The 26,320-nt window shown below is 42.4% G+C and overlaps 1 protein-coding gene across 50 annotated transcripts in view; it reads left to right on the top strand.

The window, feature by feature from the left end:
* The window catches only part of RIMS2 (regulating synaptic membrane exocytosis 2), a 379,504-nt gene that overhangs the window by 327,656 nt on the left and 25,528 nt on the right, over positions 1–26,320 (top strand). For 43 of the 50 annotated variants that reach the window (XM_054167301.1, XM_054167288.1, XM_054167286.1 and 40 more), the window contains one exon: positions 5,965–6,206. The exons of 1 other annotated variant lie outside the window; for it this stretch is intronic. In XM_054167301.1, coding sequence (XP_054023276.1) covers positions 5,965–6,206 — 242 coding nt within the window. The remainder of the gene's footprint in view (positions 1–5,964; positions 6,207–26,320) is intronic. 6 more of the 50 variants (XM_054167290.1, XM_054167304.1, XM_054167282.1 and 3 more) reach the window with 2 other exon arrangements.

Below are 26,320 nucleotides of genomic sequence, written 5' to 3'. Positions count from 1 at the left end.
TTTATCTATTCACTGCTTGCTTTTCATTTCACAGAGCTCTTTTCATCCCTTCTAGGAACAAATCTGAGCAGCACTAAGCAAGCTTGCGACTTAGTCAGCAGGTTAATACAGAGAACAGAATGAGCCCTCTCTTCCATCTCTGTTGGAAGACTGCAATTTAGCAGGATGTCTGGATAAGCAGATACCATCTAACTTTCAGGTTAAGTCCATGCAAGGTGCATTTCTGTTAGAGGCACTCTTCAATTAAATCAGCTGGCTCCCTGTCAGTTGTCACTTGCTGTGCTTGTTGTTAACCTGCTTTTACAAGGCCAACTGCTTCTTTGCCAGGCTGGGTTAAAGAAGATGTTTTCTAAACTTAAAGATTTTGGCTATTACCCCAGACAAAACTTCTACTTTGTTTGGCATGCCCTTATCTTATTGCCAAGCCTTCAGAGCTCATAGGGACTGCTTGTATTTACCAATGAATATTCCAGCAAGACTTTGGGACCTCAGCTAATGTTTCTCCTCCTTTGCATTCACATTTAGTAAGTGGCTGGTTTGGTTCACTCTGTCTAAATTAAAAAGTTGTTATAAATTTACCAAAAAAAAATGTGGTGAGCAATTATGCTCTCAGAGAGGGTGAGAATTTTTACCAAGCTTCTCTGAATCACTGGTGAAGAATTCCACTGCCAGTGTTTGGGAACAGTTCTCCGTTACAGAGTTTTTTCTCCTTCACTCTTTGTTGTGGAAGCGTTTGGGAAGTAATTCCATGACTTGACCCCCAACAGTTTTCACATTCATTCCTGCTAAAGACACATAAATGAACAAAAGGACAGGTGTGACGTGGAAGAAGCTATAGATCTATGAATTCATAAAATGAAAGCATTGTGCAGAGCCTGATTTATGAGAGAGTAGGGAAGATCCAGTTCGAGTCAACCTATGCACCAGAACAGGTGAGGTGTTTCTGGCTGGTAATGAAAGAGACCTTTGAAACAGATGCTTCATTTCAAAATCTTCTTACTTTTATTTGGGGATATGCACACAAGTTACAGACAATAAGATACATCCCAACCTCTGCTTTATTGTTTTCATCAGCTTTCTTGTTATAAATTCAATAAAATACACCTCACAATTAAGTCAGGCCAGTAGCTATTGGAGATTTATATATCACAAATGAGTTAATAGGATAATTTTTAACCCAGCAAATCTCAGGAGACTAAGCCATTATCGTTTTGAACCTGCAGTCTCTCTCTTTAATGTGAGCTGGCAGATGAGTATGTGCATTGGCTGGAAGCATTGTTCCCTTGGAAATGCTATTTCCTACATCACAGGTGTCCCCATAAAGGCTGGCTTTGTTAAATTTCTTCAGCAAATCAATGAAATGAAAGCCTCTCCAGCTGAGTTAAGGAGAGATCTATTAAAAATAGCCTTAAAATTCTTCTCCTGCTTGCAAAAAACTCTAAACCAATACTTTAGTATCAGGCTCTTCCAGTCTCACAAGAGATATGCATTAGAAAATTCCTATTACAACAGTTCAAAAGTTGTTAAAATAACTTTCCTAGGAGATCACAGCACACAGCTGTACTCCACACTTGGCAGCATGGATTTTGCTGTCGCCGATGCTGTGTTGCTGGGAGGGATCGTTGCCAGCTAACTAAGCTAAATGACAGGGAAGCACTGAATTTGCAGTGGGAGAAAAGGCAACCTGCACGGTCTGCCCAATAACTTGAGTGTAAATCTGATTAACACACACGTTTCACACAGAGCAACAAGGTTATATATTTTCATTGCCGATTCTCCTGTAAAGGTGACTGCAAAAATACCCAAAAATCCCCTAAACAAACCAAACCAACCCGAAACTTCAACAATCCCACTAACAATATACGGTACAAAAGGTAGTATTTGTGTCTCCTTCTTCACATTTAAAAACTGTTAACAATATTTCTGATTGGGAAAATGCCTGTGCTCCAAAAGATTTTGTTGGTAACTGATAAAAACATTACTCAAGATTGTCATATTTCCAGTCTTTCAGGCTTAGATGGACACCAGTTCTATTTCTTTGTACAGCAAGTGGTCCTCTTTGAAATGTGGTAGTGGCCGAGCATAAGGACTCTCTGTCGTTCCCTGTGCTGATTTCTGCCACAGGCTGTTGTGGTTCAGGGCTAGGGCCTGAGGCAAAAGTCAGTTTTACAGAATTTTGACAGTACTTTACTCCTCCTCTACTCTGCCCTAGTGAGGCCACACCTGGAATATTGCAGCCAGCTCTGGGCTCTCCAGTTCAAGAGGGACAGGGATCTGGAGGAAAGACTCCAGGGGAGGGTACAAGGATGATGAAGGGACTGGAGCACTGCCCTGCGAGGAGAGGCTGAGAACCCTGGATCTTCTTAGCCTGGAGAGAAGAAGGCTGAAAGGGGATTTAATAAACGTTTATAAATATCTGAGGGCTGAGGGTCAAGAGGGAGAGGACAGGCTCTGCACAGTTGCACCCTGTGATAGCACAAGGGGTAACAGATATAAACTACAGCACAGGAGGTTCCACCTCAACATGGAGGAACTTCTTCATTGTGAGGGTCACAGAGCACTGGAACAGGCTGCCCAGAGAGGTTGTGGAGTCTCCTTCTCTGGAGACTTTCAAAAGCCATCTGGATGTGTTCCTGTGTGACCTGTGCTGGGGGCTTGGTCTCAATGATCTCCAGACGTCCCTTCCAACCCCTAACATCCTGTGAGCCTGTGATATCAACTTAACAGGTTACTGAAAAGGGAAGAGGAAGCTTTTCTACATCTATCAACACAAAATATCTGCCTTGTCAGTGTGCTAGTGAGGCAGATGATGTAAGGAAGAGCAGGGAGAGGAAAAGATGGGAGAAGATTAACAGTTAGGGGTTATGGGAAATGACCACTCAATTCAGCAAGTCACTCACTAGGCTACAGGGGCACTGTAGCACTGGGGCTTGCTTTGAACTGGCAGATGGACTGTAATCTTGTTTAACAAATTATATACAGGCAGAGAGACATTTTAGCCTTACAAGGATCTCAGTATCATTTTGATAATTTGAGAGAAAAATGAGATGGTGGCAGAGGATCTCTGAAAAGATATGATCTGTGGTTTTTTTGAATGACTCTGGTGTCCTAAGTTTTGGGCCTGTGATTCCTGTGCATTTCTTGCCTGTGGAGAAAGGCTAAGTCAAAGTATTTTCCTAGTTTAGCCTTCCTCATTGCTGCCTGCCAGACTGCTTAATGTACAGGAAGAATGGGCAGTACTATGCTGTGCAACAGCACAGGATGACTGCAGAAATCTTAATGAGGTTCTTTAACCTATGGGACTTCATAATTGCTTTTTATAGCAGTAACAGCTTTCAAGGGAGTCGTTGTCTTTAGCTCCTCCATCCTCATTCTGGTTGGTTTGCCACATCTTGTAAATCTTACAATGTGTGATACAGCAAGCATAAGGACTCCCAGGTGGCAGTGGTTTTGACTGGGTTTTGTTTGCTTTTTAAGTTTGTGCTTTGTTTTGGGTTTTTGGCCCAAACCAAAGGTTTGTGAGGCAGTTTGGCACTTGCCATACTAATCAGCCAGTTGCTACAGAAAGTTTCTGTAAGCAAGAATCTGACCAACTGGTGAGATGCTTTCCAACTCTGCAACTGATGGGAAAGCTGCAGCCAAAGACTGCAGGTTTTTAACTGTGGTGACAGGGCAAGGTTTTCCATTTGGTACACATGAAACAATGAGGATTCAGTGTGTCTGCATCTGCGTCCTGGGAAGTATCACAGCAGCTGACAATATCATCTATTAGTTCTAAAGATTATTAAACATTTTAAAAGCTGTTTGCAGTTCTTGGGGTCCTCTGATAGCTTCCTGAACGTAGAAGTAATGCAGGAAGGAAAGTTCCTCCTTGATCTTTGCCCATCATCCTGCTCTTGTTGACTAGCTGATCCCCAAAGCCAAAGTCAGTGGCCTCACTGTCCCTATGACTCTACTGTTACTGTAGGCTGTGGGCTGTCATACAGCTGTGGTTGTGTGATGATTTGTTCTTGGTTTGTTTCTAATAAGGGTGATTATGATACCATTATGAACGTGTGAGTGGGATTAGCATAGTTAATTCTTGAATTTGGGGGTTATTTCCCCCATCTGGCTGCATACTGTCTTTGCAGAAGTTGGTTTTAAGATGAATATCTTAAGTTTTTAAGTTGAATATCTTTCCTTGACTCATATAATCTCCTAAACTACTTTTATCTAATGTTAGTTTTAGAATACTGTTGCACATGTTTAACTGAATGGATGTGTGTATGATTAGGTTTGTGTATAGGTACATGTAAAGAAAACTTCATGCGTAAGCAATTTCTGTTTCCTGTTAAGAAAAAAGGTGGTGGGATTTACTCTAATCTGCTCTCTCCATCTTTGATTTCTGTTGCCTCAGAAAGGAGCTAAATCTGACACACAGCACCCTATATTTCTGGGAATAATCCATTTCTGGCACCACTGGAAGACAGCACGGGTAGAAAGATAGCTTTACTTGTGAGGACATCAGGCATCTGCCAAGAATAGTTAGTTTGTTGGGGTACAAGTGGCCAAAAAGAGCTCAGTGTGCTGATAAAGGACTTTGCTCATGACCATAACAGATTTACTGTGAGGTACTGTAAGCCACTCAGAACTCTCTTGGTACTTATTTCTCAAAGATATACTTTTTTTGGTGAGAGAAGAACTGGGAAAAGACAAAGCTGTGACGGCTGTCTCCAGGAGCTCTCTGATAGTTGGGAACACAACAAAGATGTCTTCTCTACTACTTTTAAAGGGGGGGGGGGGGGAGGGAATATAAGTCAGCAAATCTTTAATTAAAGCAAATGTTTTCAGAACTCTGTTGGAAAAAAACTAGCTTTGTGAATTAAGTGTCAATAGTAGCCATTGGTAGCAACGTGGTACATCCACACAAATCTGAATCTAAATCCCCTTTTCCTTACTTGAATTATCTTTCCTGCTTTTCTCAGATGGTCAGAAGAAAGTGGTTAAATGAATCCTACCTCATTGCTGGCAGGTGTACACAGCAAAGCTTCATTTTGTGATACAGAAGCCTTTAGAAGGCAGCCAAAGAGCCAATTTTTGTTATGCATAATGCTTTCATAGTTATCAGCCTAATGAATTTGCAGCAACTTTGTTTGCATTGCCAACCTTTTTATGCACATAGATTTCTTTAATGAGGGTAATTATTGTAATCCACTGCACTTAAATAGAATTATACATCTTGGGAAATGACACATGAAGCACCTCAAAGGTACATTGCCCTCAGGATATGGGAACATTCTTCTCAGTGGAAGCTTCATGAGGAAATAGAATGCTTCTGTTTCTACTGCTGCAACATGAGACCTTTCCCAAATTCTAATATCACTTGTAAAGCAATGCCATAATTATTATTCCCTATTAGTACCTGTGACAGGAACACGCTGATTTTCTGCATATCATTCTTGAAAGATGGATCAATGCAATAGGCTCTTCTGCAAGCAGTGAAAATGTTACTTCCTTTATCAGCCTGTGCTGTGTGAATAAGCTCCTATGTGAAATAACAGAGACGGAGTAATGACTTATACCAGAGGGGGGTTTGCTCCAGAAATCAAAACAGTTTTAGAAACTGAGTAGCTCTGGTTTTAAACTCCTGTGTCAAGTCAGAACTGAATTTTTAGAATATTGAGAAGACAGAGACTAAGAACTAGTTTCTGTGGCATCTCCTTTCTGTCAAACAACCCCTAAAGCTGTCTGAAAGAAAATACAGCATGCAATGTTAGCATCTAACATAGACATTCCCATAGTGCCGAGGAACCTAGAGTCAAAATTGCTCCCTTTCACCTCCCAAACCCCCAAACCCTACCTGTGTGAATTAGCTGCTTTGTACCCTCTAGTCTCCCAAAATCTTCCATCTGAAACCTATCCTTTTCTGTCTTCCCCTTTTTACTTTTCCTTGTCTGCACTCTTTATCCATCCACTGGCTGACAGTGTCTTTACATCCAAAATGCAAAGCAGACAGATGGGCACCTCAGGAAAGAACATGACTAAGAGCACCAGCATCGGCGGGGACATGTACACGCTGGAGAAGAACGATGGCAGCCAGTCGGACACGGCCGTGGGCACCGTTGGTGGTGGCAGCAAAAAGAGGCGCTCCAGCATCGGCGCGAAGATGGTCGCCATCGTGGGGCTCTCGCGGAAGAGCCGCAGCACATCCCAGCTCAGCCAAACTGGTAGGAACTGGATTTGGTTTTCCCTCTCAAGTGATCATTCCAATCACACAAAGTGTCCATGTGTTGCAATTTAACCATCTGGATATCCTGTTGAAGTTGCCTAATCAACCAGATTTTATGGGATGAAGAAAATGGCCAAACGGATATTTATTGATTTTTTGTTTCCTTCTAGACTAAACTACCCTTTTTTTCCCTTTCTTTCTTTCTGTTTAGCAAAGATCCTTTTCAGATTGGACTCAGGCTTTTATTCTTCTACTTGCTGGAACCTACTTAATGCACTAATTTCTTGCTTCTCAGGGGCCAACATGAGCTGCTATATGTCTGTGTGGGGGAAATCCTTGCTGCAAGTTTGTGAACGGCTGCTGAAATGTTGCAAACATCCTTTGGTTTTGTGCTTGCTTGTTTCATTAGGTTTGGTCTTTTGATATTTAAAACTTATTGTGAAATGAAACTATTCTTCTGAACAAAATGGTATTTTATATTTTATTCCTTTAGTACAATTGCCTTACTGACTATTAATTCATTTCTTTCCAGCCTGCCTCCATATTCACCATCAGTATAAATTTTCTTCACTCCTGTTTGTTTATATTCAATTTTGAAACTGAAATATTTGACCCAGGAAAAGATTGAGAGGTTTTTTTCTGCTTTGATACCTAAATAACTTAAAATCTAATGCTTTTTTTGTTTGTTTAATTCCTCCTATTTCAGGGAAAATCCATATAATGCACTCTGAAAAGCTCTCACTGTCAGATAATTAAGCTGTACAGGACCAATGTTTTTCACATGGGAAAAGATTACTTGTATTTAAATGACATATATATATATACTAATGTGCTCCAGCAGTTTATCCAGTTCTGCAGGGTATATACATAAGATGTATTTCATGTTCAGCAAAACAGCAAAACTGATGTAATGCTGTCATATGGTTCAACATAATTTTATGTGTTTCAACCTAATTTTATAGTGTCCAGCTGGGTGTGGTCTCATCTGAAGGTCTCCATTGGGATGATTACTATTCAAACCCTGCTAGGAGATTGATCAGTACTCTGAAGAGGTGACAGTCTGTGTTATGACACCAAAGTGATCAGTGTTTTGATGTACAAGTCAATGGAGGAAAGTGATGGTTTGGTGAATTTTGTGAGTAAACTTTTGCAGGAAAGGGCCTGCTGTGACAGAACCAGGGGCAATGGCTTCAAACTGGAGAAGGGCAGATTTAGATTGGATGTCAGGAAGAAGTTCTTCACTATGAGGGTGGTGGAACACTGGAAAAGGTTGCCCAGGGAGGTGGTTGAGGCCTCTTCCCTGGAGATATTCAAGGTGAGGCTCGACAAAGCCCTGGGCAACTTGATCTAGTTGGGGATGTCCCTGTTGACTGCAGGGGGTTGAGCTGGGTGAGCTTTGGAGGTCCCTTCTGGCCTGGACCATTCTATGATTCTAAATTACCTGGAAAGAGTAGAAGTTAAAAAAGAGTGGAAAGAAAGGGTTAGTAAGAGGGTTAACAGTACAGAAGGAGAAGCATGTAAAGAGAGCAGGGAGCTTGAGTGTGCGTCTTGCTGAATGTGATATGAGACAAGAGAGAATGAAGAGGTGGGAAAAAAATGTACTCAGTGAACACTCTGAATACCATGCAGACACTGAAGACTCTGTCAGTAGGCAAGTCTTTGTAGCAATCTAATGTTCTGCCAACTAACCCATGGCTTTTGCAAATGACAGTCTCATATATTTCTGTTCTCTTGGACTTCAAATAAATGCAAGGCAAAAGATTCAGTCATCTTTATACAGGTCTGGGAAGCGTCTGGTTTGTCAAGAAAGAAACTTAGTCACTTGCTCACCTGGAAATCTAAATTTTACTCCTGGGATGGTACTCTCACTGTTACAGTTTGAAACTACTTAAACCATGACACTTACATGTAATGGTACTGATGTATTTGGATAGTAAGTCAGATCCAATGCATTACATTACTAGTTCTGATCTAATCTGCGCTCTCTGACTATAAGAGATGTTAAATGAAGGATGTCAGCTCTTTGTATGCTGTTCAGGTATGTCTCAGCACTAGACAGAATCTGTATTGTGTGGCTTGCCTAGATTTGATTTAAATACCACTCTGTCTTAGTTGTTTGGGACTTCTCATCTGTCTCTGTTATATCCAATCAGTTGCCCAACAACTGATTGGATGCTCAAGTCAGGAGCCAATGTGAAACCTAACTCTTTCGAAGAGACTCAAAGTCTTTTGGCCAAATAGCTGTGAATAGGTGTTCTGAAAAACTCTTGAATATTTCAGTGCTGTTAGAGGTGCTCTGGCCAGCAGCCCTTCCCTCCTGACTGCTCCATGTGCTCAGGGCTGGCCTGTGTGTGGCCCCAACAACAAGATCAGCCAGGCCATCTTCTGCTGCTGCCTTCTGAAGAGGCCCCCACTGTGTGTTGGTCGGGTGGTTTTGTGCACCTGCTGCTGCACACCAGCTTCTGCTGCCCTGTTTGGCAGTGATCTTCAGGGGGCTTGTGGCCACACATGGCTGCACCCAACAGGACAGGCACGTGCATTGTTCACATAGGTAGCCATGTGGTGAGCAAGCTTGTGGCTACAGGGCAGCCCCTGGATGAAGGTTGTGTATGGTGGTGTGTCCCCAGTGATACCAAGTGATGGCCTGTTGGGTGAGGACACATCACAGAGTGTCTTGCATGTCTTTATCATCCCTTGGCACATAAGGAAGAAAGTATTGGACATGCATCCTACACAAACTCCAGACATTTAAAACTTGTAGTTAATCTATTTAATGACTTGTAAAATGTCCCTGGTTTATCTCAGCAGATTCCTGTTTTCAGATGGCAAGAGCCTGCAGAAGGAATCCTGCATTGATACAAACATTGGTACAAGGGTGGGATCAAAACACCAATGTGCTGTAGACATCCTGTAAGTACAGTCTTCTGGAACTGAGAAGCAGGGGATACTCAGGTGCCAGGGTGCTGGTACAACACAGAAACTGCTCAAGTTAGAAGGGATTTTTAGGTATTTTCTGATGACCTTATGGCATCCAATTGATAAGCTAAGTATCTCCTTACATACCTGGGCTTGGAAAAGCATGCTGCTATCATGAGATGACAATACTGCTTCTATACAGAGCTGTGATTATATTTATAGCAACTAAGCCTTTATAAACTGTGTGCACATATGGGAGTCAGTCAAGAAGTGTCTGTCATTCTATCAGAAACGTTTTGCAAGTGTTTTGTCAAGCATCACTGGATTTCAGTGGGGTGCTTGCATACATATTTTATAACTAAGTCTGTGCTGGAAAGTTTGTTTTTTGAAAGTAGGTCATAATAACTACTTTTAGGACTGTGAATTAAGTTTACAATTAATGCCTTTAAAGGTCCATTCTTACTGTCTTCTCAAATTAATTGTATGTTGCTTCTTGTTACTTGGCATAGCATTAAGAAATGGAGGCTCAAAATACATTCAACCAAGTATTTTTGTTTTGGTCTGTAGTTTTGTTGTTGTATTCAGGCAGGAACAGTTGTTTGGGTTTTTGCAGGTAACAATGTATGTATGATGTGTAGCTGTGGTGCTTGGCAGGGGATTTGATGATCTTCAAGGTCTTTTTTTTAACCTAAATGATTCTATGATTTTATATACAGTCTTAATTGCCTAGAAAAAAGCTGATTTGGTAACTCTGCTGACCAAGCCCATCAAGGGTACTGCATGAGAGTAAAACAATAGTTCAAGGAGTTGAAAAGGTTAACTTCAATAGCATTGACACATGACAAGAGTGAAGCATAGCTTCATCAAGGGAAGTGTAGCCAGCAGGTCGAGGGAGGTGATTTTCCCCCTCTGCTTCACTCTGGTGAGACCCCACCTGAAGCACTGTGTCCAGTTCTTGGAGCCTCTATTATAAGAAAGATCTGGAGGTGCTGGAAGGTGTCCAGAGAAGGGCCATGAGGATGAGCAGAGGACTGGAGCTCCTCTCCTATGGAGACAGACTGAGAGAGTTTGGGCTATTCAGGCTGCAGAGGAGAAGGCTCTGAGGAGACCTTAGAGCAGCCTTCCAGTATCTTAAGGGAACTACAAGAAAGCTGGGGAGGGACTTTTTAGGATGTCAGGGAGTGATAGGACTGGGGGGAATGGATCCAAGCTAGAGGAGGGAGGATTTAAATTAGACATTAGGAAGAAGTTCTTCCCCATGAGGGTGGTGAGAGCCTGGCACAGGTTGCCCAGGGAGGTGGTGGAAGCCTTGTCCCTGGAGGGTTTTGCAGCCAGGCAGGAGGTGGCTCTGAGCAACCTGATCTAGTGGAAAAGGTCCCTGCCCATGGCCAGGGAGCTGGAACTGGATGATTGTTGAGATTCCTTCCAACCCTAAAAATTCTGCATGTGGTTCTGTGACTGTCTATGCTGATGTCCCTGATAATGAACTGGGATATGTCTCCTAGGCATCTCCAGACCATTTAGATTAGCTTTGTCTTCTGTGGAATAAGTATGATGATGCTATCACTCAAAACTTTAATGTGCCTCTAAGAGATAATGCTTAGAGGAGAAATTATACTAACCATGGAGCAATTTGAGATGAGACAAGTGTACCAGTGATGATTCACAGAAGGCACACAAGCACCCATTGGCTCAGGAAACTGAACCCTCTGGTTGTAAATAAATTACCTTGACCACTGGCTCTCTTCCCAATGCTTTTTTTGGCCTATTTGGTCTTCCTCTTTCTTTCTTTTTTTTTTTTTTTTCCCATTTCTTTTATTTTTGGTGCTAGCAAAAACTTCAATTTGCAAAACAGTGCACATCAGGGGTGTGGCACAGTGTGTGCCAAGTACTCTCCAAGAAGGTAGGAAATGTTTCAGTCTTCTGCAGCAGGTGAGAGGCTTTGGACCCAGACCACCCTTCATTACAGACACATCCTTTTGGTTGCAATATGAGAACCAGATTTCAGTTTCTCCTCCTCTAGAGATGTGACAAAGAGGAGCAGTGGCCAAAACTACATTTCTTGAGGAGTCCTGCAGCTGCAGTTTGTAAAGCTTACTGGATTTGTTCCTGGGGCAGAAATGTGCAGGGCCTGCATTTTCTGAATGCTGATGTGTAGGATAGGTCCCTGCCATATCCATGCTGGCAAGAGCCAGCAGCTTCTCAGCATGCACAGAACTGCAATTAGAGGGAAAGTTAGGACAAGAAAGAGCTGATTTGGGGGAATTAGACAGCACTGGGGCCATAAGCAGGTTTTTCCAGGTTAACTTCCCTGGAATGAGATGCCAAATTCCTGTGCATTTCAGGCACTCATACCCAGTTGTAAACATTTTTTTCATTCATATTTGACCTTTGCAGTGGGTATGGAGAAGTGAGACAAGCAGGAGGGAGGCTGAGATGAATAGAAGACAAAAGTCACCCAAGGCCAGCAGAAGTCAATGGAGAGCCAGCATCTAAGTCTCAAACTTATTAAGTCTTTATTCCTTTCTTTAGCAGCACAGCAGTAAGAATGTGTGACATTTTTCTGTCCTTCTGGGCCCATATTGTGATTTTCTAACTGTGCTCTTGGACAGCTCTAGGTTACTTTTATTCCTTTTACTTTTTTTTTTCAGCTTATGTAAAACACATTCTTCTATTTAGCAATTAGCAAAAGCCTTGGCAGTGGATGGTGAGGGTTTTGAAGACATTGCAAGTGCTTCTAAATTCAGTGAAAATCCAGTTTAAGGAGTGCAGTGCTGAACTGGGTGTTTTTGCTAGAGTTTTATTACATTTCAGTAGTTTACAAGTGAAGAATTCCTCCAAGATAGTTCTTAAACATCAGTAAAGATTTTTGTTAGTGCATTTTGATCACTGCTTGAGCAGTGTGATAGGATTTTCTCTAATACTGCTTGGCATGTGAGTCTTTCCTGTGCTTGCAAGTCCATGTGTGCATGACATGGAATTATTGTTTTCAGTGTCCTGGCCTTTTCACTACGATATGAAATGCTAAACTATGTTTGCTATCTTAACATGGATTAAAACTCTTCTCCAGAAGTTACATTCAGATTGGACTTGATGATCTTTGAGGTCTCTTCCAACCTTGGTGATTCTGTGAGTCTCTTCCTAGGCAGCATGTGTACTAGATTGCAGTATTTTTCTTTTCTCTCCCACCCTGAGAAACCCCTGAGCAGAAGTCCAGGAGTGTGGGGAACAGAGCAAAGTTGTCCTCCCGTCCTCTCACCATGACTGTGCCCTTACTGAGGTCCAGCCAGAGTGTGATGCTCTTGGGAGTTTCTCTCTCCACCTCCCTGACAGAAGATTTAAGAGAGCTGGGGGTGTTCAAGAGGGGATTGGACATGGCAGTTGGTGCCATGGTTTAGTAGTCATGAGGTCTTGGCTGGCAGGTTGGACTTGATGATCTCTGAGGTCTCTTCCAACCTTATCTTGGTGCCATGGGTTAGTTGTTTAGGTGGTGTTGGATTGGTTGATGGGTTAGACGCGATGATCTTGAAGGTCTCTTCCAACCTGGTTTATTCTATGTTTATTCTATGTATTATTGATTCTATGATTCTATGATTTCATTCACTTTTGTAACTGTAGTGCTCTGGTGTTTAAGTTTTGCCATTGTCTAGGTAGAACTTGGTGCCAGCAAAACAAGCATCATTATTTCTAGCTGTCTGTGGAATCACATTGAGACTTAATTGAAAATATTCCCAGTAATAAGTACTCCTCTCGTTCCTGTTTGCCTCAGTGTGACCTGTCAGGAACAAATTTGTGCTGTGAAGGAGAAATCACTTCCTTGTGATTAACTAAATTAATTATTAGTTACCAAGATTACTGAATTTTTAATCAGGTGGATATCTTGAGTATTTTTGAAAGTGTAAAATTAATGCAATATTTCATGTGAGACCTGCAGTATGAAGGCACTGCAATCTTTACCTAATATAATGAGTGGAAAGATGGTAGCACCTTACAAAATGAACCTGATCTTTAGAGAAACTCTCTATAGCAGATGCTCTAAAACCTGTAAAGTACACATTCTGGCAAGGTGATGTTCTGCTTTTGCTTTAATACAGCATTAAAAACAAATGCTATGATATATGAACATCAGAAAAGTAACTTTAAAGATGTATTTTAATCACTGGACTAATTTACTCATTGATTTCTGGATTTGATCAGCAACAAGTACTTTTTTCTTTCTCTTTTTTTTCCCAATAAGAATTCATCTAAATGTTCTGACCTGATGAAGTGTCAGCCTTTAATCATTTTGACCTCAGCTTTTTAATCTTTCTTTTAATGTTTTCCCTCATTTCAAGAGTATGCAAGACTAGGTAATATTTTTGACATCATACAGATTGGAATAACTACCTTGTGAAAATCAGAGCACCCTGAAAGCAGTCAAAGCTAAACTAGGATCCACTCTTGAATCTGAAGGTCTGGTCAGAAGCATTCCCTGTACTTCACCAAAATGTACTCTTTCCTGAACAGGCCACAGAGCCTCTTTGCCCTGCTACCAGCTGTACTTCCTTGTCACGTCACTCTTTCTCACTTAGATATGTCCTCCTTGTTTCACAAGCAATACCAAGCTCCCTGCTGCTCTTGGGCATGTCTGCAGAGCAGGCATTTCAGTTGGTTCCTTGGTGGAGTTTGCAGGTAACTGAAAGGTGGTTTCAGCTTGTGATCTCCATATACCATGAGCTGCATTACTTGGCTGAAAACTGAGTTCTCACCCAGAGGATGCAAATGACATTGTTCTCTATGATTATGTGTAACTTAGAGGGAGGGAAAAAAAGGTTTAGGCAGACTTTTTATTATTTACCTGTTGGAAAGACTTTCTGATTTTGTTTTTGAGTGACAGTGACAGGACAAGGGGCAATGGGTGGCACTTGAGGCATAGGAAGTTCTATGTGAACATGAGGGAAAAGAATTTTCATGGTGAGGCTGACAGAACAGGCTGCCCAGCGGGGTTGTGGAGTCTTCCTCTCTGGAAACATTCAAAACCTGCCTGGATGCCTTCCTGTGTGATTTGGTATAGGTGATCCTGCTCTGGCAGGGGGGTTGGGCTGGATGATCGTTCGAGGTCCCTCCCAGCCCCTAACATTCTGTGACTCTGGGATTATTCAGAATGTTGGAAATGAGCTGGGTGTGTTTGCTACCAGGAACAGGAGTAGTTTCACTGAACTTAGTGGTACATTTGAGGAAGACCAGCCCTCACAGAAGTGGATTCCTGTGTCTTCCCTCTCTTTCACACAAAAGCAATCCTGTTTTCTGCTTCAGCTCTCTTGCTTTGCTAGGATCACTGAAGGATGAGAACAAGAGAAACCCTTCAGCTGTCTCACTGTTGCTGTTACCACACTTTGTGGGTTAACCTCACCCTGTTATCAACAGCCAAAGTCATGACTTAGAAAAGGGATAGAAATGCCAGGAAACACAGACAATCACTTCCAGTCAAAGAAGTGATATACACAAGTCTGAAGAGCACTGTTCACCAGGCTGTATCAATAGCTACCCAGTGGCTGAAGACCATTCTGCCATAGGAGTCAGCTTTAAAAGCAGCACTCCTCAACCAGCACACAAGCCAAGAGATTTCTCATATTCCATTAAGGTGCTGAGAGAAGCCAGGTGCCAGCAACGGGTACCCATCAGAGGTCAGGTTGCATGAAAAGGAACAGATCAGTCAGTTCAGCAGCTCCCTTACAGAGAGGTCTGTAAGTGCTCAGTGCACGGTAGAAGTCATTAACTTGCATGCCTTTTGCCCTTCCATTTAGGCAAGTGCTTTCATGCAGTGTGCTGGCAGATTATAGGAATTGTTGAACAGAACCCCACTGGGAAAAGGATTCTTTGCACTTTTGAAATTAATTTTCTCAGATGGTCCACGCTGGATCTTGGCTTTTGCCACCATGCTTGTCTTCTCTCAGTGGGGAGATGAAGCTGAACACATGCCAGTTTTGTCTGTGCTGCATGTTCTCAGCTTTCCTGGATTGAGAAATAAGCTTTCTGTCACTTGCTTTTTACCTTGGTGCCATCCTATACTCATCTGGCATTTGAAGATACACAGTATTTATAGAAAGGATTCAGAAGGTCTGCTTCTGGGGAGACCTCTAAAGCTCTCAGTCTTATGATCACTTAAGGTTACATCTGCACAGAGAAATAAAAACCACCAGGGTCTGTCTCTGGTTCTGATAGCAGCAACTGGCTCAGTAGCAGGCGTTAGCCTCAAAAATGCACAGATCCAGGCTGAAGGGGTCAGTGTCTGCAGCTGCTAGCAGCGTGTTGAGAAGAGTTTCATCAAAGATGAATCACAGCCTGGAAGTAAAAATGATTGGTGGGGATGAAGAACAGCAGGAGGCAGCACGGCAGACTTAAATGCGAGAGTCAAGAGGTGAGGGAAGTGGAGTATGGAGAAATTCAACAATTATATTGGTGAAAGAAGCAGAAGTAGGCACACACAGGAGAGGACTAAGTGACAGCATGTGTCTGGCCACAAGTTAGAATGTGGGAATCAGGAAAAAGGGAATTAGAGGAAGAACAGCAGCTGGCAAAGAATATAGCAAGAGAGAAAAGCTTTTCTGTAGGAGAACTTTGTAGGACTGTGTGCAGTGACTGGAACGATCCTTCTGAGATGGCAAAACACATGAGCAACTCAGAGTTCCTTATGCCTGCACATCATTTATGAGTAAATGCCTTTGCTTCTTTGCAAAAAAGAGTCTTGCACACTTACAGACCAGGTAAATGGTCTCTCTTTTACAATTGCAGGCCCTCAGGCTTGGGTTACATCGTTGTTCACATGGGCCATGTGAACAAAGTGTTTCCTCCCCATGTGAAGGAAGAGAAAGGAAGTGAAGAATGTTCATTATGAGACAAGCAAAGGGTTGTTCTGTCTCTCTGGTTACATATACAGCACTACACTCCATGGAAAGAAGTCTTTAGATTATTATAATTCAACAAGGGAAATAAGATGAGCATTCAGAAAAGAAATTTTGCAAGGGATACAGTTCAGTGATGGAGAAATGAACTTCAGGCAGCAGGCAGGGGAGGGCTCAGTGGAAATAAGTATCATTAGAAAATTAGCCCTGTGCATGTTTGTTGTATAGAGCATACTAAATGCCTGGAATGATTCTGCCCAGCCTGCAGCTCTGTTATGTTGTTGGCTCCTTGACTCTTCCCACTCTCATCCCACTTCCTGAATGTCTGTTGAGTCTTCCTTGGTATCATCTGATGGGCATTAACAGTATGCCAGTAAACTTCTTTCTCATCCATTTTCCCACCCTGTTTTCTCTTATAATACAAACACATTTAACATTTCAGTTTTATTCTAGCCGCTGACAACTGATGCTTTGTTACCTTTCTGAGCAGTATTTTCTTTTAGTTAATCTGGTCATAATAGCTGCTCAAAATTAACAAGTTATGTGGCATGTAATTGCATGTTATGATTCTAATAATTCAGAGAACAGCCACTGTGTTTGCTTGTCTTTGTGAAAGCAGACAATGCTGTGTTTACTCAGGAGGAGTGGTTGTGAGTGATGTGGCAACCCGTTGGTGTCCAGTGACCAGTGGTGTCCCCCAGGGATCAATAACTGGGCCCAGCATCTTTATTGATCTTTATTTATTCAGCATCTCTATTGATGACTTGGATGAGGGGATCCAGTATACCATTAGTAAATTGGAGGATGACACCAAGCTAGGGGGGAGAGTCAGTCTGCTGAGAGGTAGGGAGACACTTCAGAGGGACCTGACCTGGCTGGGCTGGGTGAATGGGCTGAGGCCAGTGGGATGAGGTTTAACAAGGCCAAGTGCAGGCTCCTACACAATAACCCCATGGCCACAATAACCCCATGCAGGCTACAGCCTGGGGGATGAGTGTCTGGAGAGCAGCCTGGCAGGGATGGACCTGGCAGTGCTGGGTGACAGCAGCTGGACAGGAGCCAGCAGTGTGCTCAGGGGGCAGGGAAGGCTGAGGGCATCCTGGCCTGGATCAGGAGCAGGGATGGAATTCTGCCCTGTACTGGGCACTGGTGAAGCCTCACCTTGAGTACTGTGTGCAGCTCTGGGCCCCTCACTGCAGGAAGCATCTTGAGATGCTGGAGTAGGTTCAGAGGAAAGCAGTAAGTAAGAGCAGAGGGCATGGTCTGAAGCTGTGCGAGGCTGGACATTAAGAAGCACTTCCTCAGGGCAAGGGGAATTAGACACTAGAGTGGACCTGCCCAGGGAGGTGGTGGAGGTGTTTAAGGCAAGATTGGATGTGGCACTTAGTGCCATGGTCTGGTCAGCATGGTGGTGTTAGGTCATAGGCTGGGCTTGACGGTCTCAGAGGTCTATTCCAGCCCCGATAGTTCTGTGATGCTGTGTGAAAAGCGATAACTTGCAGTAGTAGAAATAGAATCTAGATGTACTGCTGGAAAGCTATACTGACAAAGAAGCAGGCATAAGCAAAATGAGGCCATTTCACAATACAAGGGCTTATGCCAGTGCAGGCCATGTGTTGCTTTTCAAACATTTTCTATACAATAACAGAACTGTTAGCATAGCAGGATAATTACAGCATTACTTCTATTTGTTCTGAGAATAAATTGCCAGTACAGACAGACATTTGAGAACCATAAAAGGAACAGGAATGTGACTTCATTCCATTCTCAAATTCACCATCTAGAGGTTCTGAGCACGTACATTATCTTTTGATTTTGCAGAAGTATTGAATGCCATGTTGAATAATAAATGTCTTGAGAGTATCTGGGGTGCATCAAGAAAAGTGTGAGACCACACCTGGAACACTGTGTCCAGTTTTGGGCTCCCCAGTTCAAGAGAGAACTGCTAGAGAGAATCCAGTGGAGAGCCATGAGGATGATTAGGGGACTTGAGCATCTCCCCTGTGAAGAGAGACTGGGGCTGTTTAGTCTGGAGAGGAGAAGGCTGAGAGGGGATCTGATCAATGTCTATAAGTATCTGAGGGCTGGGTGTCAAGTGGAGGGGGCCAAGCTCTTTGTGGTGGTGCACAGTAATCAGACAAGGAACCATGGATACAAACTTGACCATAGAAGGTTTCACCTTAATGTGAGGAGAAACTTCTTTACCGTGAGGGTGACAGAGCCCTAGAACAGGCTGCCCAGGGGGGTTGTGGAGTCTCCTCTGGAGACTTTCAAGCCTTGTCTGGATGCATTTCTGTGCAGACTACCCTGGGTGATCCTGCTTTAGCAGGTTCGTTAGAACCAATGATCTCTGGAGGTCCCTTCCAGCCTCCAATGTGCTGTGATTCTGTGATCTGCTGAAAGTATCTCAGTCATAAGGAGGAGCAGGCATGTTCCTTGCTGTTGAACTGTAAAGCTCTGTTAGCAATACATAACCTGAGTTACCATTTACATCTCTTCTGTTTGATAGCTGAGGTACAGCTGATGCTCACTAGCAGAGAGGTAGTTCTTGAGGTAGCCACGACACAGGATGCATAAGCCTTCATAAAGCATGGAGAAAAATGGGAAACATTTTTCAGTTTCCTAACTAGGAAAGTCTTTGAAGACACCTAAAACTTTGTGGCAGGAATAAGGAGAGGTTTAGTGGCTAAATTGTGGGCAAACAATTAATGAGATCCATCAGAATAAGCCAGCCAACAGGCCAGAGGAGTGTGTGTTTAACTGCCACAAAATGTCACGTGTCTGTTTCCTCACTCTGAAGTCTTCTTTGGAAGTTTGAGGTGGGTTCTTGCAAAAGTCTGAGTAGCTCATAGCAAAGCTGGCTTTCATTATCCCAGTCAAACTGCTATTTCTCTGTAAAGCTGTTTAATAATACTTATCTTTCCTCTAAGAGCAACATTCTAACCATGATCTTAGCTTAATTTTTAAAGACTTCAAAGCAAACAGGCGCCTAACTCACCTGATTTCCATGCTTACCTGACATACTTCTATGAAAACTCAATTTGTTTTTAATCTAGAGAGGTTCATGGAGCAACTCCATATTTGCACAGGTGTAGGCAAAGCCAGGAGGAGGCCCATGTCTCTAGCAGACATTGGCACCAACAGTTTAACTGTGCAGTCAGTACATTTCTGCTGTGGACCACATGGCACAGAGTAAAATAAGGCTTAAATTATGATTTTAAACATTCTTTAAATATTTACAGGAATTACTCTTAGATGATCATTGGTGAGGGGCTTTCTAGGGTGTCAGGGAGTGATAGGACTTGGGGAAATGGAGCGAAACTAGAAGAGGGGAGATTCAGATTGGATATTAAAGGAAGAAGTTCTTCCCCATGAGGGTGGTGAGAGCCTGGCACAGGTTGCCCAGGGAGGTGGTGGAAGCCTCATCCCTGGAGGTATTTGCAGCCAGGCTGGATGTAGCTCTGAGCAACCTGCTGTAGTGTGAGGTGTCCCTGCCCATGGCAGGGTGGTTGGAACTGGCTGAGCCTTGAGGTCCCTTCCAACCCTGACAACTCTGTGATGCTGTGATTTGTCACAGTGGTGTTTACAGAACATTTTTTCCTCTTTTTTTTTTCATGCATACAGCCCTGAGCTCATCTATACATTATATGACCCTGAACATAAAGATATTCCCCAAACTAAACACCAAAGATCTTAAGATTCAAAACCACAGTGGGTCTGAATGAGAGCAGCATATAGAGAAAACGAGAAGAAGTTTATTAACTAAACTATATTAAACCATTAACTGACAGCCCAAGAGCTGACTGTCTCTGACACACTACATAATACACAGATGTAAAAAAAAATAACAATTAGATGTATTCAAATAACTCATTTGCATTAGTGGGTTGCTTCTATTCTAATTGAATTTTGCAGAGCTCTCTAAACAAGAATGCCAGTGCAGAATCCTGATGAAAGTCTGACATTTGTTAAATCCACAAAAGATTATTTTAGAAAGTAACAATAGCCAGTATTCATACAGGGGGGGGAGGGAAGAAAAAAGAGGAATTTTAATTAACAAAATCTGTAGCTATTTTATTTTGTTTCTGAAACAAAGAGGGGGAGGAGGGGAGGCAGAACTTAGCAAAGAATTATTGGCTTGACTTTCATGGTTCTGAGAACCCAGAATTTCTGACAGATCTCTCCAAAAAGAAGCAGGAGGGAGAGTTTCTCAGCCTCTCTGTGAAACAGCTTATGTACTATTCAGCTTAAATTTAGAGAGAAAGACAGAACCATCACAGATTTTTAATGAACTCTTAGTTATATTGATTATTTGGGGGTTATTTTTGAGATATCATTCACATATCAGAATATTTCAGAGGAAACACGTCATCTGTGAGGTATAGCAAGCACGGGGGCTGTCATCTTGACTGCTTTTTTCAGTCTGTCATCAACTCCCACACTTTCTGCAGTATAAAAGCATTGCAATATGATATAGACACAACTGTGCATGAGCAAACACCCCCCAAAAGGCCTTTTTTTATGTATGAATATAAATACACGTGTGCATATGGACAGACACAGGAATGCGTACCACAAAGGAGCAATCGCAGCATAGCCAGGCAGCTTCATCTGGTCTGGGCGGTGGGAGGCAACCTGCCTAACTGATCTATCTGTAAATTGGCCAGGGGCTTCTGGGTGGGTGAGTGAGAAGTGTTATGTTCATAGAATCATTGAGTGGGCTATGAGGATGATGAGGGGACTGGAACATCTGTCTGATGAGGAAAGGCTGAGAGACCTGGGGCTGTTTAGCCTGGAAAAGACAAGACTGAGGGGAGATCTTATTCATGTTTATAAAGAGCTGAAGGGTGAGCATCAAGAAGGTGGTATTGGTCTCTTCAGTGGTGTCCTGTGATAGAACAAGAGGTAATGGATACAAAATAGAACAGGACATGTCCCATATAAACACAAGGAAAACCCTCTTTACTGTAAGGGTGATGGCTGCCCAGGGAGGTTGTGGAGTCTCTTTCTCTGGAAACTTTCAAGACCTGTCTGGATGTGTTTCTGTGTGACCTGCCCTAGGTGATCCTGCTTTGGCAGGGGGGTTGGACTGGATGATCTTCAGAGGTCCCTTCCAACCCCTACAATTCTATGATCTAGTCCAACCCCTGCTGCTACAGCAGGTTTCCCTAGATCAGCTTGCACAGGAGCACATCCAGATGGGTTTGAAAGTGTCCAGAGAATGAGACTCTACAACCTCTCTGGGTAACCTGTTCAGTGCTCTGTCACCCTCAAAGCAAAGAAGTTTCTCCTTAAGTTCAAGTGAAACTTCCAGTTTTCTAGTTGTACCACTCTGAGGAGTTCAAAACTTGATGTGCCTTTACTATATTGGTCCAAAAAGGTTTGAGAACCTCTTTTGCACAGCTGACAGTCACCAGCAGTATTGGTCATGCATGGGACCAAATGTCTATCAGCACATTTGGTCTGTAATCAATATGAGCTAGTACTGTAATACTGGTAGTTACACCAGTAATAATAGTAATTGCACACTAGTCCATGGGACTTTGCTCCTCTCTGTTACTCTGAGTTCTTAAACAGGAATTTCTCAAAAGAGATCCACTGAGGCCTGACATGTAATCCTATGTGAGTGAAAGGTTTCTGAGAGTCCCAGCTTCTACACACCAACTAAAACTTCACATAAGGTGTTTGGAGTTCCATTTGAACTCATTAACACAGTGATGGTGTGAACTGGCTTTCAAACAGCTAACCTGTTTTGTGAGTTATTTGTAGCAGAGTGACTCTAAAGCCAAAGAAGTTGTTTAGCGAGCTAACTTCATGTTGTGTGCCTGCAATCAAATCCCTCCCTGGCAGTTGCAAATGTGTAGTAGTGTTGTGACTGAGAGAAATAGGTTTCTGCTGTATTACAGTATTAAGACATGCAGGGTTGTTCTCTGGCACTGAGTCTGGCTGGCAGTTATACAGATCCTCACTGTGACACTCTTCTACCCTACAAAACAGCCTTCCAGAAGTGATTTTTGGCCTGTTTTTAACTTTTGGATCAGAACTTTATTGGAGGTGTTCTAGAATTTGAAGCTGATAGTGTGCTGGAGACTCTAAAACTGTAGCACGAGTTTAGAGCTGACCATTAAAATTAAGGTGTTTCATTAGTTCTTTAAACATGAGCCCCTTGTAAAATCCTCATTAAGATTTAAAATATTCACAGCACATCTATTTGCACCCACAATAAGTGAGATTCATGACCTCATTAAAATCCTGTGGCTTCCACTGACATTCTGGAACTTTCAGACATTCAGAGATAGCTACCAGGTATCACTAACCATTAGGATGCAAGTGGAGGCTATACTGGCTGAGATGTGGAGCTGGTTACCTGTGGGCTACATGGTTTGAAAGGGCATGATTTACAAAGCAGAAGTCTCTGCAGGGCTTTGCATAGCAGAAGCAGCCTCAGAGAACCACTCTGTAGTTGTTCTGCCTGAAAATAATGCACAAGACTGGCATATGATAATGAACAAGACTGTGGCATATGATAATGCACAAGACTGTGGCATGTGGTGTTTCCAATAAAAGTAGTCTGTGATCTCCTGAAAAACAGACAACCTAAAAGGCACAGAACTTTACATCATCATCCCTGCTTAATGTGCATTAACCTTCTGCAGGTTATGTCAAAATCACTTTACAGGCTCCAATGACAAATGTCTCCACAATGCTGACATTGGGACTCACCAAAGCTTTCACCACTTGATGATAATGTAATGGTCTTATACAGCAAGCATATCAAGCCAGGCCTGCACTGGAGTGGCAATGCCCTCAGCAGACTATTGTACTCGCTGGACACTGTAGTGCTTGAGTGCAGAGAGCAGTGTGTATCAGGTACATACCTTACTTTCCACCCTGTTGTTTTCATTTGTTGTGTTCATGGGTTGTTTGCAAAACACATTGCCTCTCAGGAGGGTTTTTTGTACTTGTTTTGTTTTGGGGGGTTGTTTTCTTGCTTTGGTTTGGTCTTTTGCTTGTCTGTTTGTTTTCTGGAAAAATACTAGCATAAAGATCACAGGCTGTGTTCTTAAGTCCCATCAGCAGAGTGCTGCATCAACCCAGGTGCATTGACTGGGTGCATTCATTGTGCAGTACAGTGAGCTCCAGAGGCTGTTCAAGTGCCAATAGTTCTGCACTGGTTTTGTCCCTTCTGTACTGAAGACTGAATTACAAGTGGAAACAAATCCTGGTTCATGAAATTATAGTTTGAGAAGCTAATTATATTGTCCTCTTCCAGGACTGTCTGAACCCCTCAGTGGAGTACACAGGCAGCTGAAATAAGATTTGACAATACACGTGAATAATTGCAGCTTGTTGCAGAGCTGATGGGTGTGATGAATTATAAAGAAGGCTACTCTCAGAGACAAAAAGGTGACAAAAAGCTGGATTAAGATCTAAAAAGACAAAGTAGATAGCCTCCATGTATGATTTAAATAAAAACAAAACCCCAACAAACCACAATCAATAAACCAAAATAACAACAGCAACAAAAAAAGACCAAACCAACCCCCAAAACAAAACAAAAACCCCCAAACAAACACGTGGGGTTTGGCTTTATTATTAATTATTACAGCTTCCTATCGTTTCCTGTGAGTTTCTTCCTCAACAATACTTCTGCTTTACAAGAGCATGTACATTTTTATTTCTGTGCTTTTCTTTCTCTCCCTGCTGAAGCATTATGAAGCAATATATTTTGCTGAGCTCTAAGACACCTTGTGGTTTGCAGATTGCCTCGTGGTCATGAAGGTGTGAAATTGTTTTAACCAAAACAGAAGTATTCAGCTGTGTAAAGGTTTGCTGCCTTAATTCTGACCTCCTAGTTACTTGTGAGCTAGCTACGCTGCGTTGCTGCGCTCTAGCCCATTAACAAGTCCCTTTGTCTTGTAGCAACATTATTACTTCATTTTGGTTTTGTGGTTTTATCATAAACATTGGAGGGGAAAGTTAGATACATTTTATTTAAATTGGATATATAGATATATTTTAGTTAAATTGCCCCTTAGTTCAAGGGCAGGGAACTGCTTGAGAGAGTCCAACACAGAGCCACAAAAATGAGTAAGGGAGTGGAACATCTTCCTCATGAGGAGAGCCTGAGGGAGCTGAGGGCTCTTTCGCTTGGAGAGGAGGAGCCTGAGGGCTGACCTCATTAATGTTTATAAAGGTGTGCAGGGTGAGTGCCAAGAGGATGGAGCCAGGCTCTGCTGGGTGATGCCCAATATAGGACAAAGGGCAATGGGTGGAAGCTGAGGCGTGGGAAGTTCCATGTGAACATGAGGAAGAATTTTTTCACTGTGAGAGTGATGGAACACTGCAACAGGCTGCCCAGGGAAGTTGTGCAGTCTCCCTCTCTGGAGATATTCAAAACCCACCTGGATTCATTCCTGTGTGATCTGCTCTAGGTGATTCTGCTCTGGCAGAGGGGTTGTACTGGATGATCATTTGAGGTCCCTTCCAGCCCCTAACATTCTGTGATTCTGTGGAACAGACAGCTTTCACATGTTACAAATATTAGCTTTTAAGGGAAAAAACCAACAAAAAACCCCAAAACTTAATTGTACATATTTCCCTCATATTCATTAAAGAGGCATAATAGAGGAAAGGACAAGCTATCCTACTGCCCTGTTTAAGAAACCCAAACTGGTACCTCTGTGGATCTGAAAGCATTCTGTGTTTCCAGGGGAAAAAAAAAAAATCTTACTACTTTTCCATGTGTACCTTTCAAAACATTCTTGATGTTGTAATTTGCCAATCTGTAATTCCAAAAGAGACATAATGAAAGCAATTGCTCAGCTCTTCAAAGCCTCTGCAAATGTGCAAGACTTTGAAATGTTCCCTACAAGGGTTAAATTATTTACAGGTAGAGTTCCACTGGCACAGACTGTTCAGGCAATGGGAATGGTGGGAGCACTTTTCCAGTGTAGGAATACTGGAGTCAAGTAGCAGCATGAGTGGTACAAGCAGTTCTAGGGGAATCCTGTTTTGCTGATATAACTGCACTTGCACTAACAACTAGGGAATTCTCCCAGAAGAGTTGTGCTACTCAGCAAAGCTATTTTGGTAGAAATCTGCACTGTGTACCTAGCTTGATATTTGGGGAGGAGTTGACTGTACAGCAGAATTGGGAAATGGAAAAATTTGCTGTTATCATGTCATCAGAGGGAAGAGTGTGGCTGCATTCTCCATTACAGCTTAGTAGGCAGGGAATGGTCAGAAAATCCCAAATTTGTTGGTTGAAAACTCGCATTAGATTGCTGAGCATAGAAGCAATGTAGGAATGGTCATTATGTTCTGTGACTTTGGGGTTTGGGAGCTATAGCCCTGGACAGAGCTCCTGATCATGTTAGTCATGATTTTAAAGAAATTAAGCAAGAATAATGAGTTGTTGTATGATGGAAATGTGATATGGTGAGAAAACAGCCATTACCTTGTGGAAGACCTTGTAGCTTGCTGGAATCTGCCCCTTCCAAGCGCTTGACTTGGGAGTTGGCACATCCCCTCTCTAGAGGCCTGGGGACAGCTAGCACAGTTCTAACATATAGCAAATCACAGTAAATAAATAACAGCTTGGTACTGCATGTGGCAAGTTTGCATCCAGCAACTCTGACTTACACTGACTGGGCAGTACTTTCAATGAGCTTTTCAGTATCTTGGTTTGGCTTTAAAAACACACACACAAAAAAGAGAGAGAGAGAAAAGCTTAATAATTGTAGTATTAAATCCCACTAAAGCCTAACCCGAACAATTTCTTGGGAATTCCTTGAATAATAACTTGTCTGGAGAATAACATTTTCCTCAACTTATGCTGGCATTTATTTTCCCTTTTCTATCTTCGTAGAGTCAGATAAATGCTGGGGTTTCAAACTGGTTTGGTTTTTGTTGTTGTTGTTTTGTTTGTGGATTTTGTTTGTCTGTTTTGGGTTTGGATTTTTTTTGAGGGGTTTAATTCAGTTAACTGTTTTTCTGAAGGCCTTGATGCTTATAAAGTGTTTCTTGTCTTGACATGTGTTGCCTGTCTGCTTAGTGAAGGCTGATGGCATGAGAGGAAGCCAAAACTCAGTTAAAGAAAATACAATCTGGATTGCAGCTCAGTGGGAAGAGGGAGGGACTGTCCCTCACGTTGCAAGAAGCCCATTTACCCTTCTTGTAGTGACACATTGCACAAACATTTCTCCTAAGTGGAAAGCCATTAACAAGTTTGAATTACACTTGTAACATGTGGTTAACAGTTGATAGATGCAGTGCATGTTAAAGAGTATTAACCCGTGTAGAAAGCTAG

This window comes from Dryobates pubescens, chromosome 14 (assembly GCF_014839835.1).
Source record: "Dryobates pubescens isolate bDryPub1 chromosome 14, bDryPub1.pri, whole genome shotgun sequence".
Lineage (NCBI taxonomy): Eukaryota > Metazoa > Chordata > Aves > Piciformes > Picidae > Dryobates > Dryobates pubescens.
The sequence above is the reverse complement of the archived record's forward strand: the minus strand, read 5'-3'. Positions and strand labels throughout refer to the sequence as shown.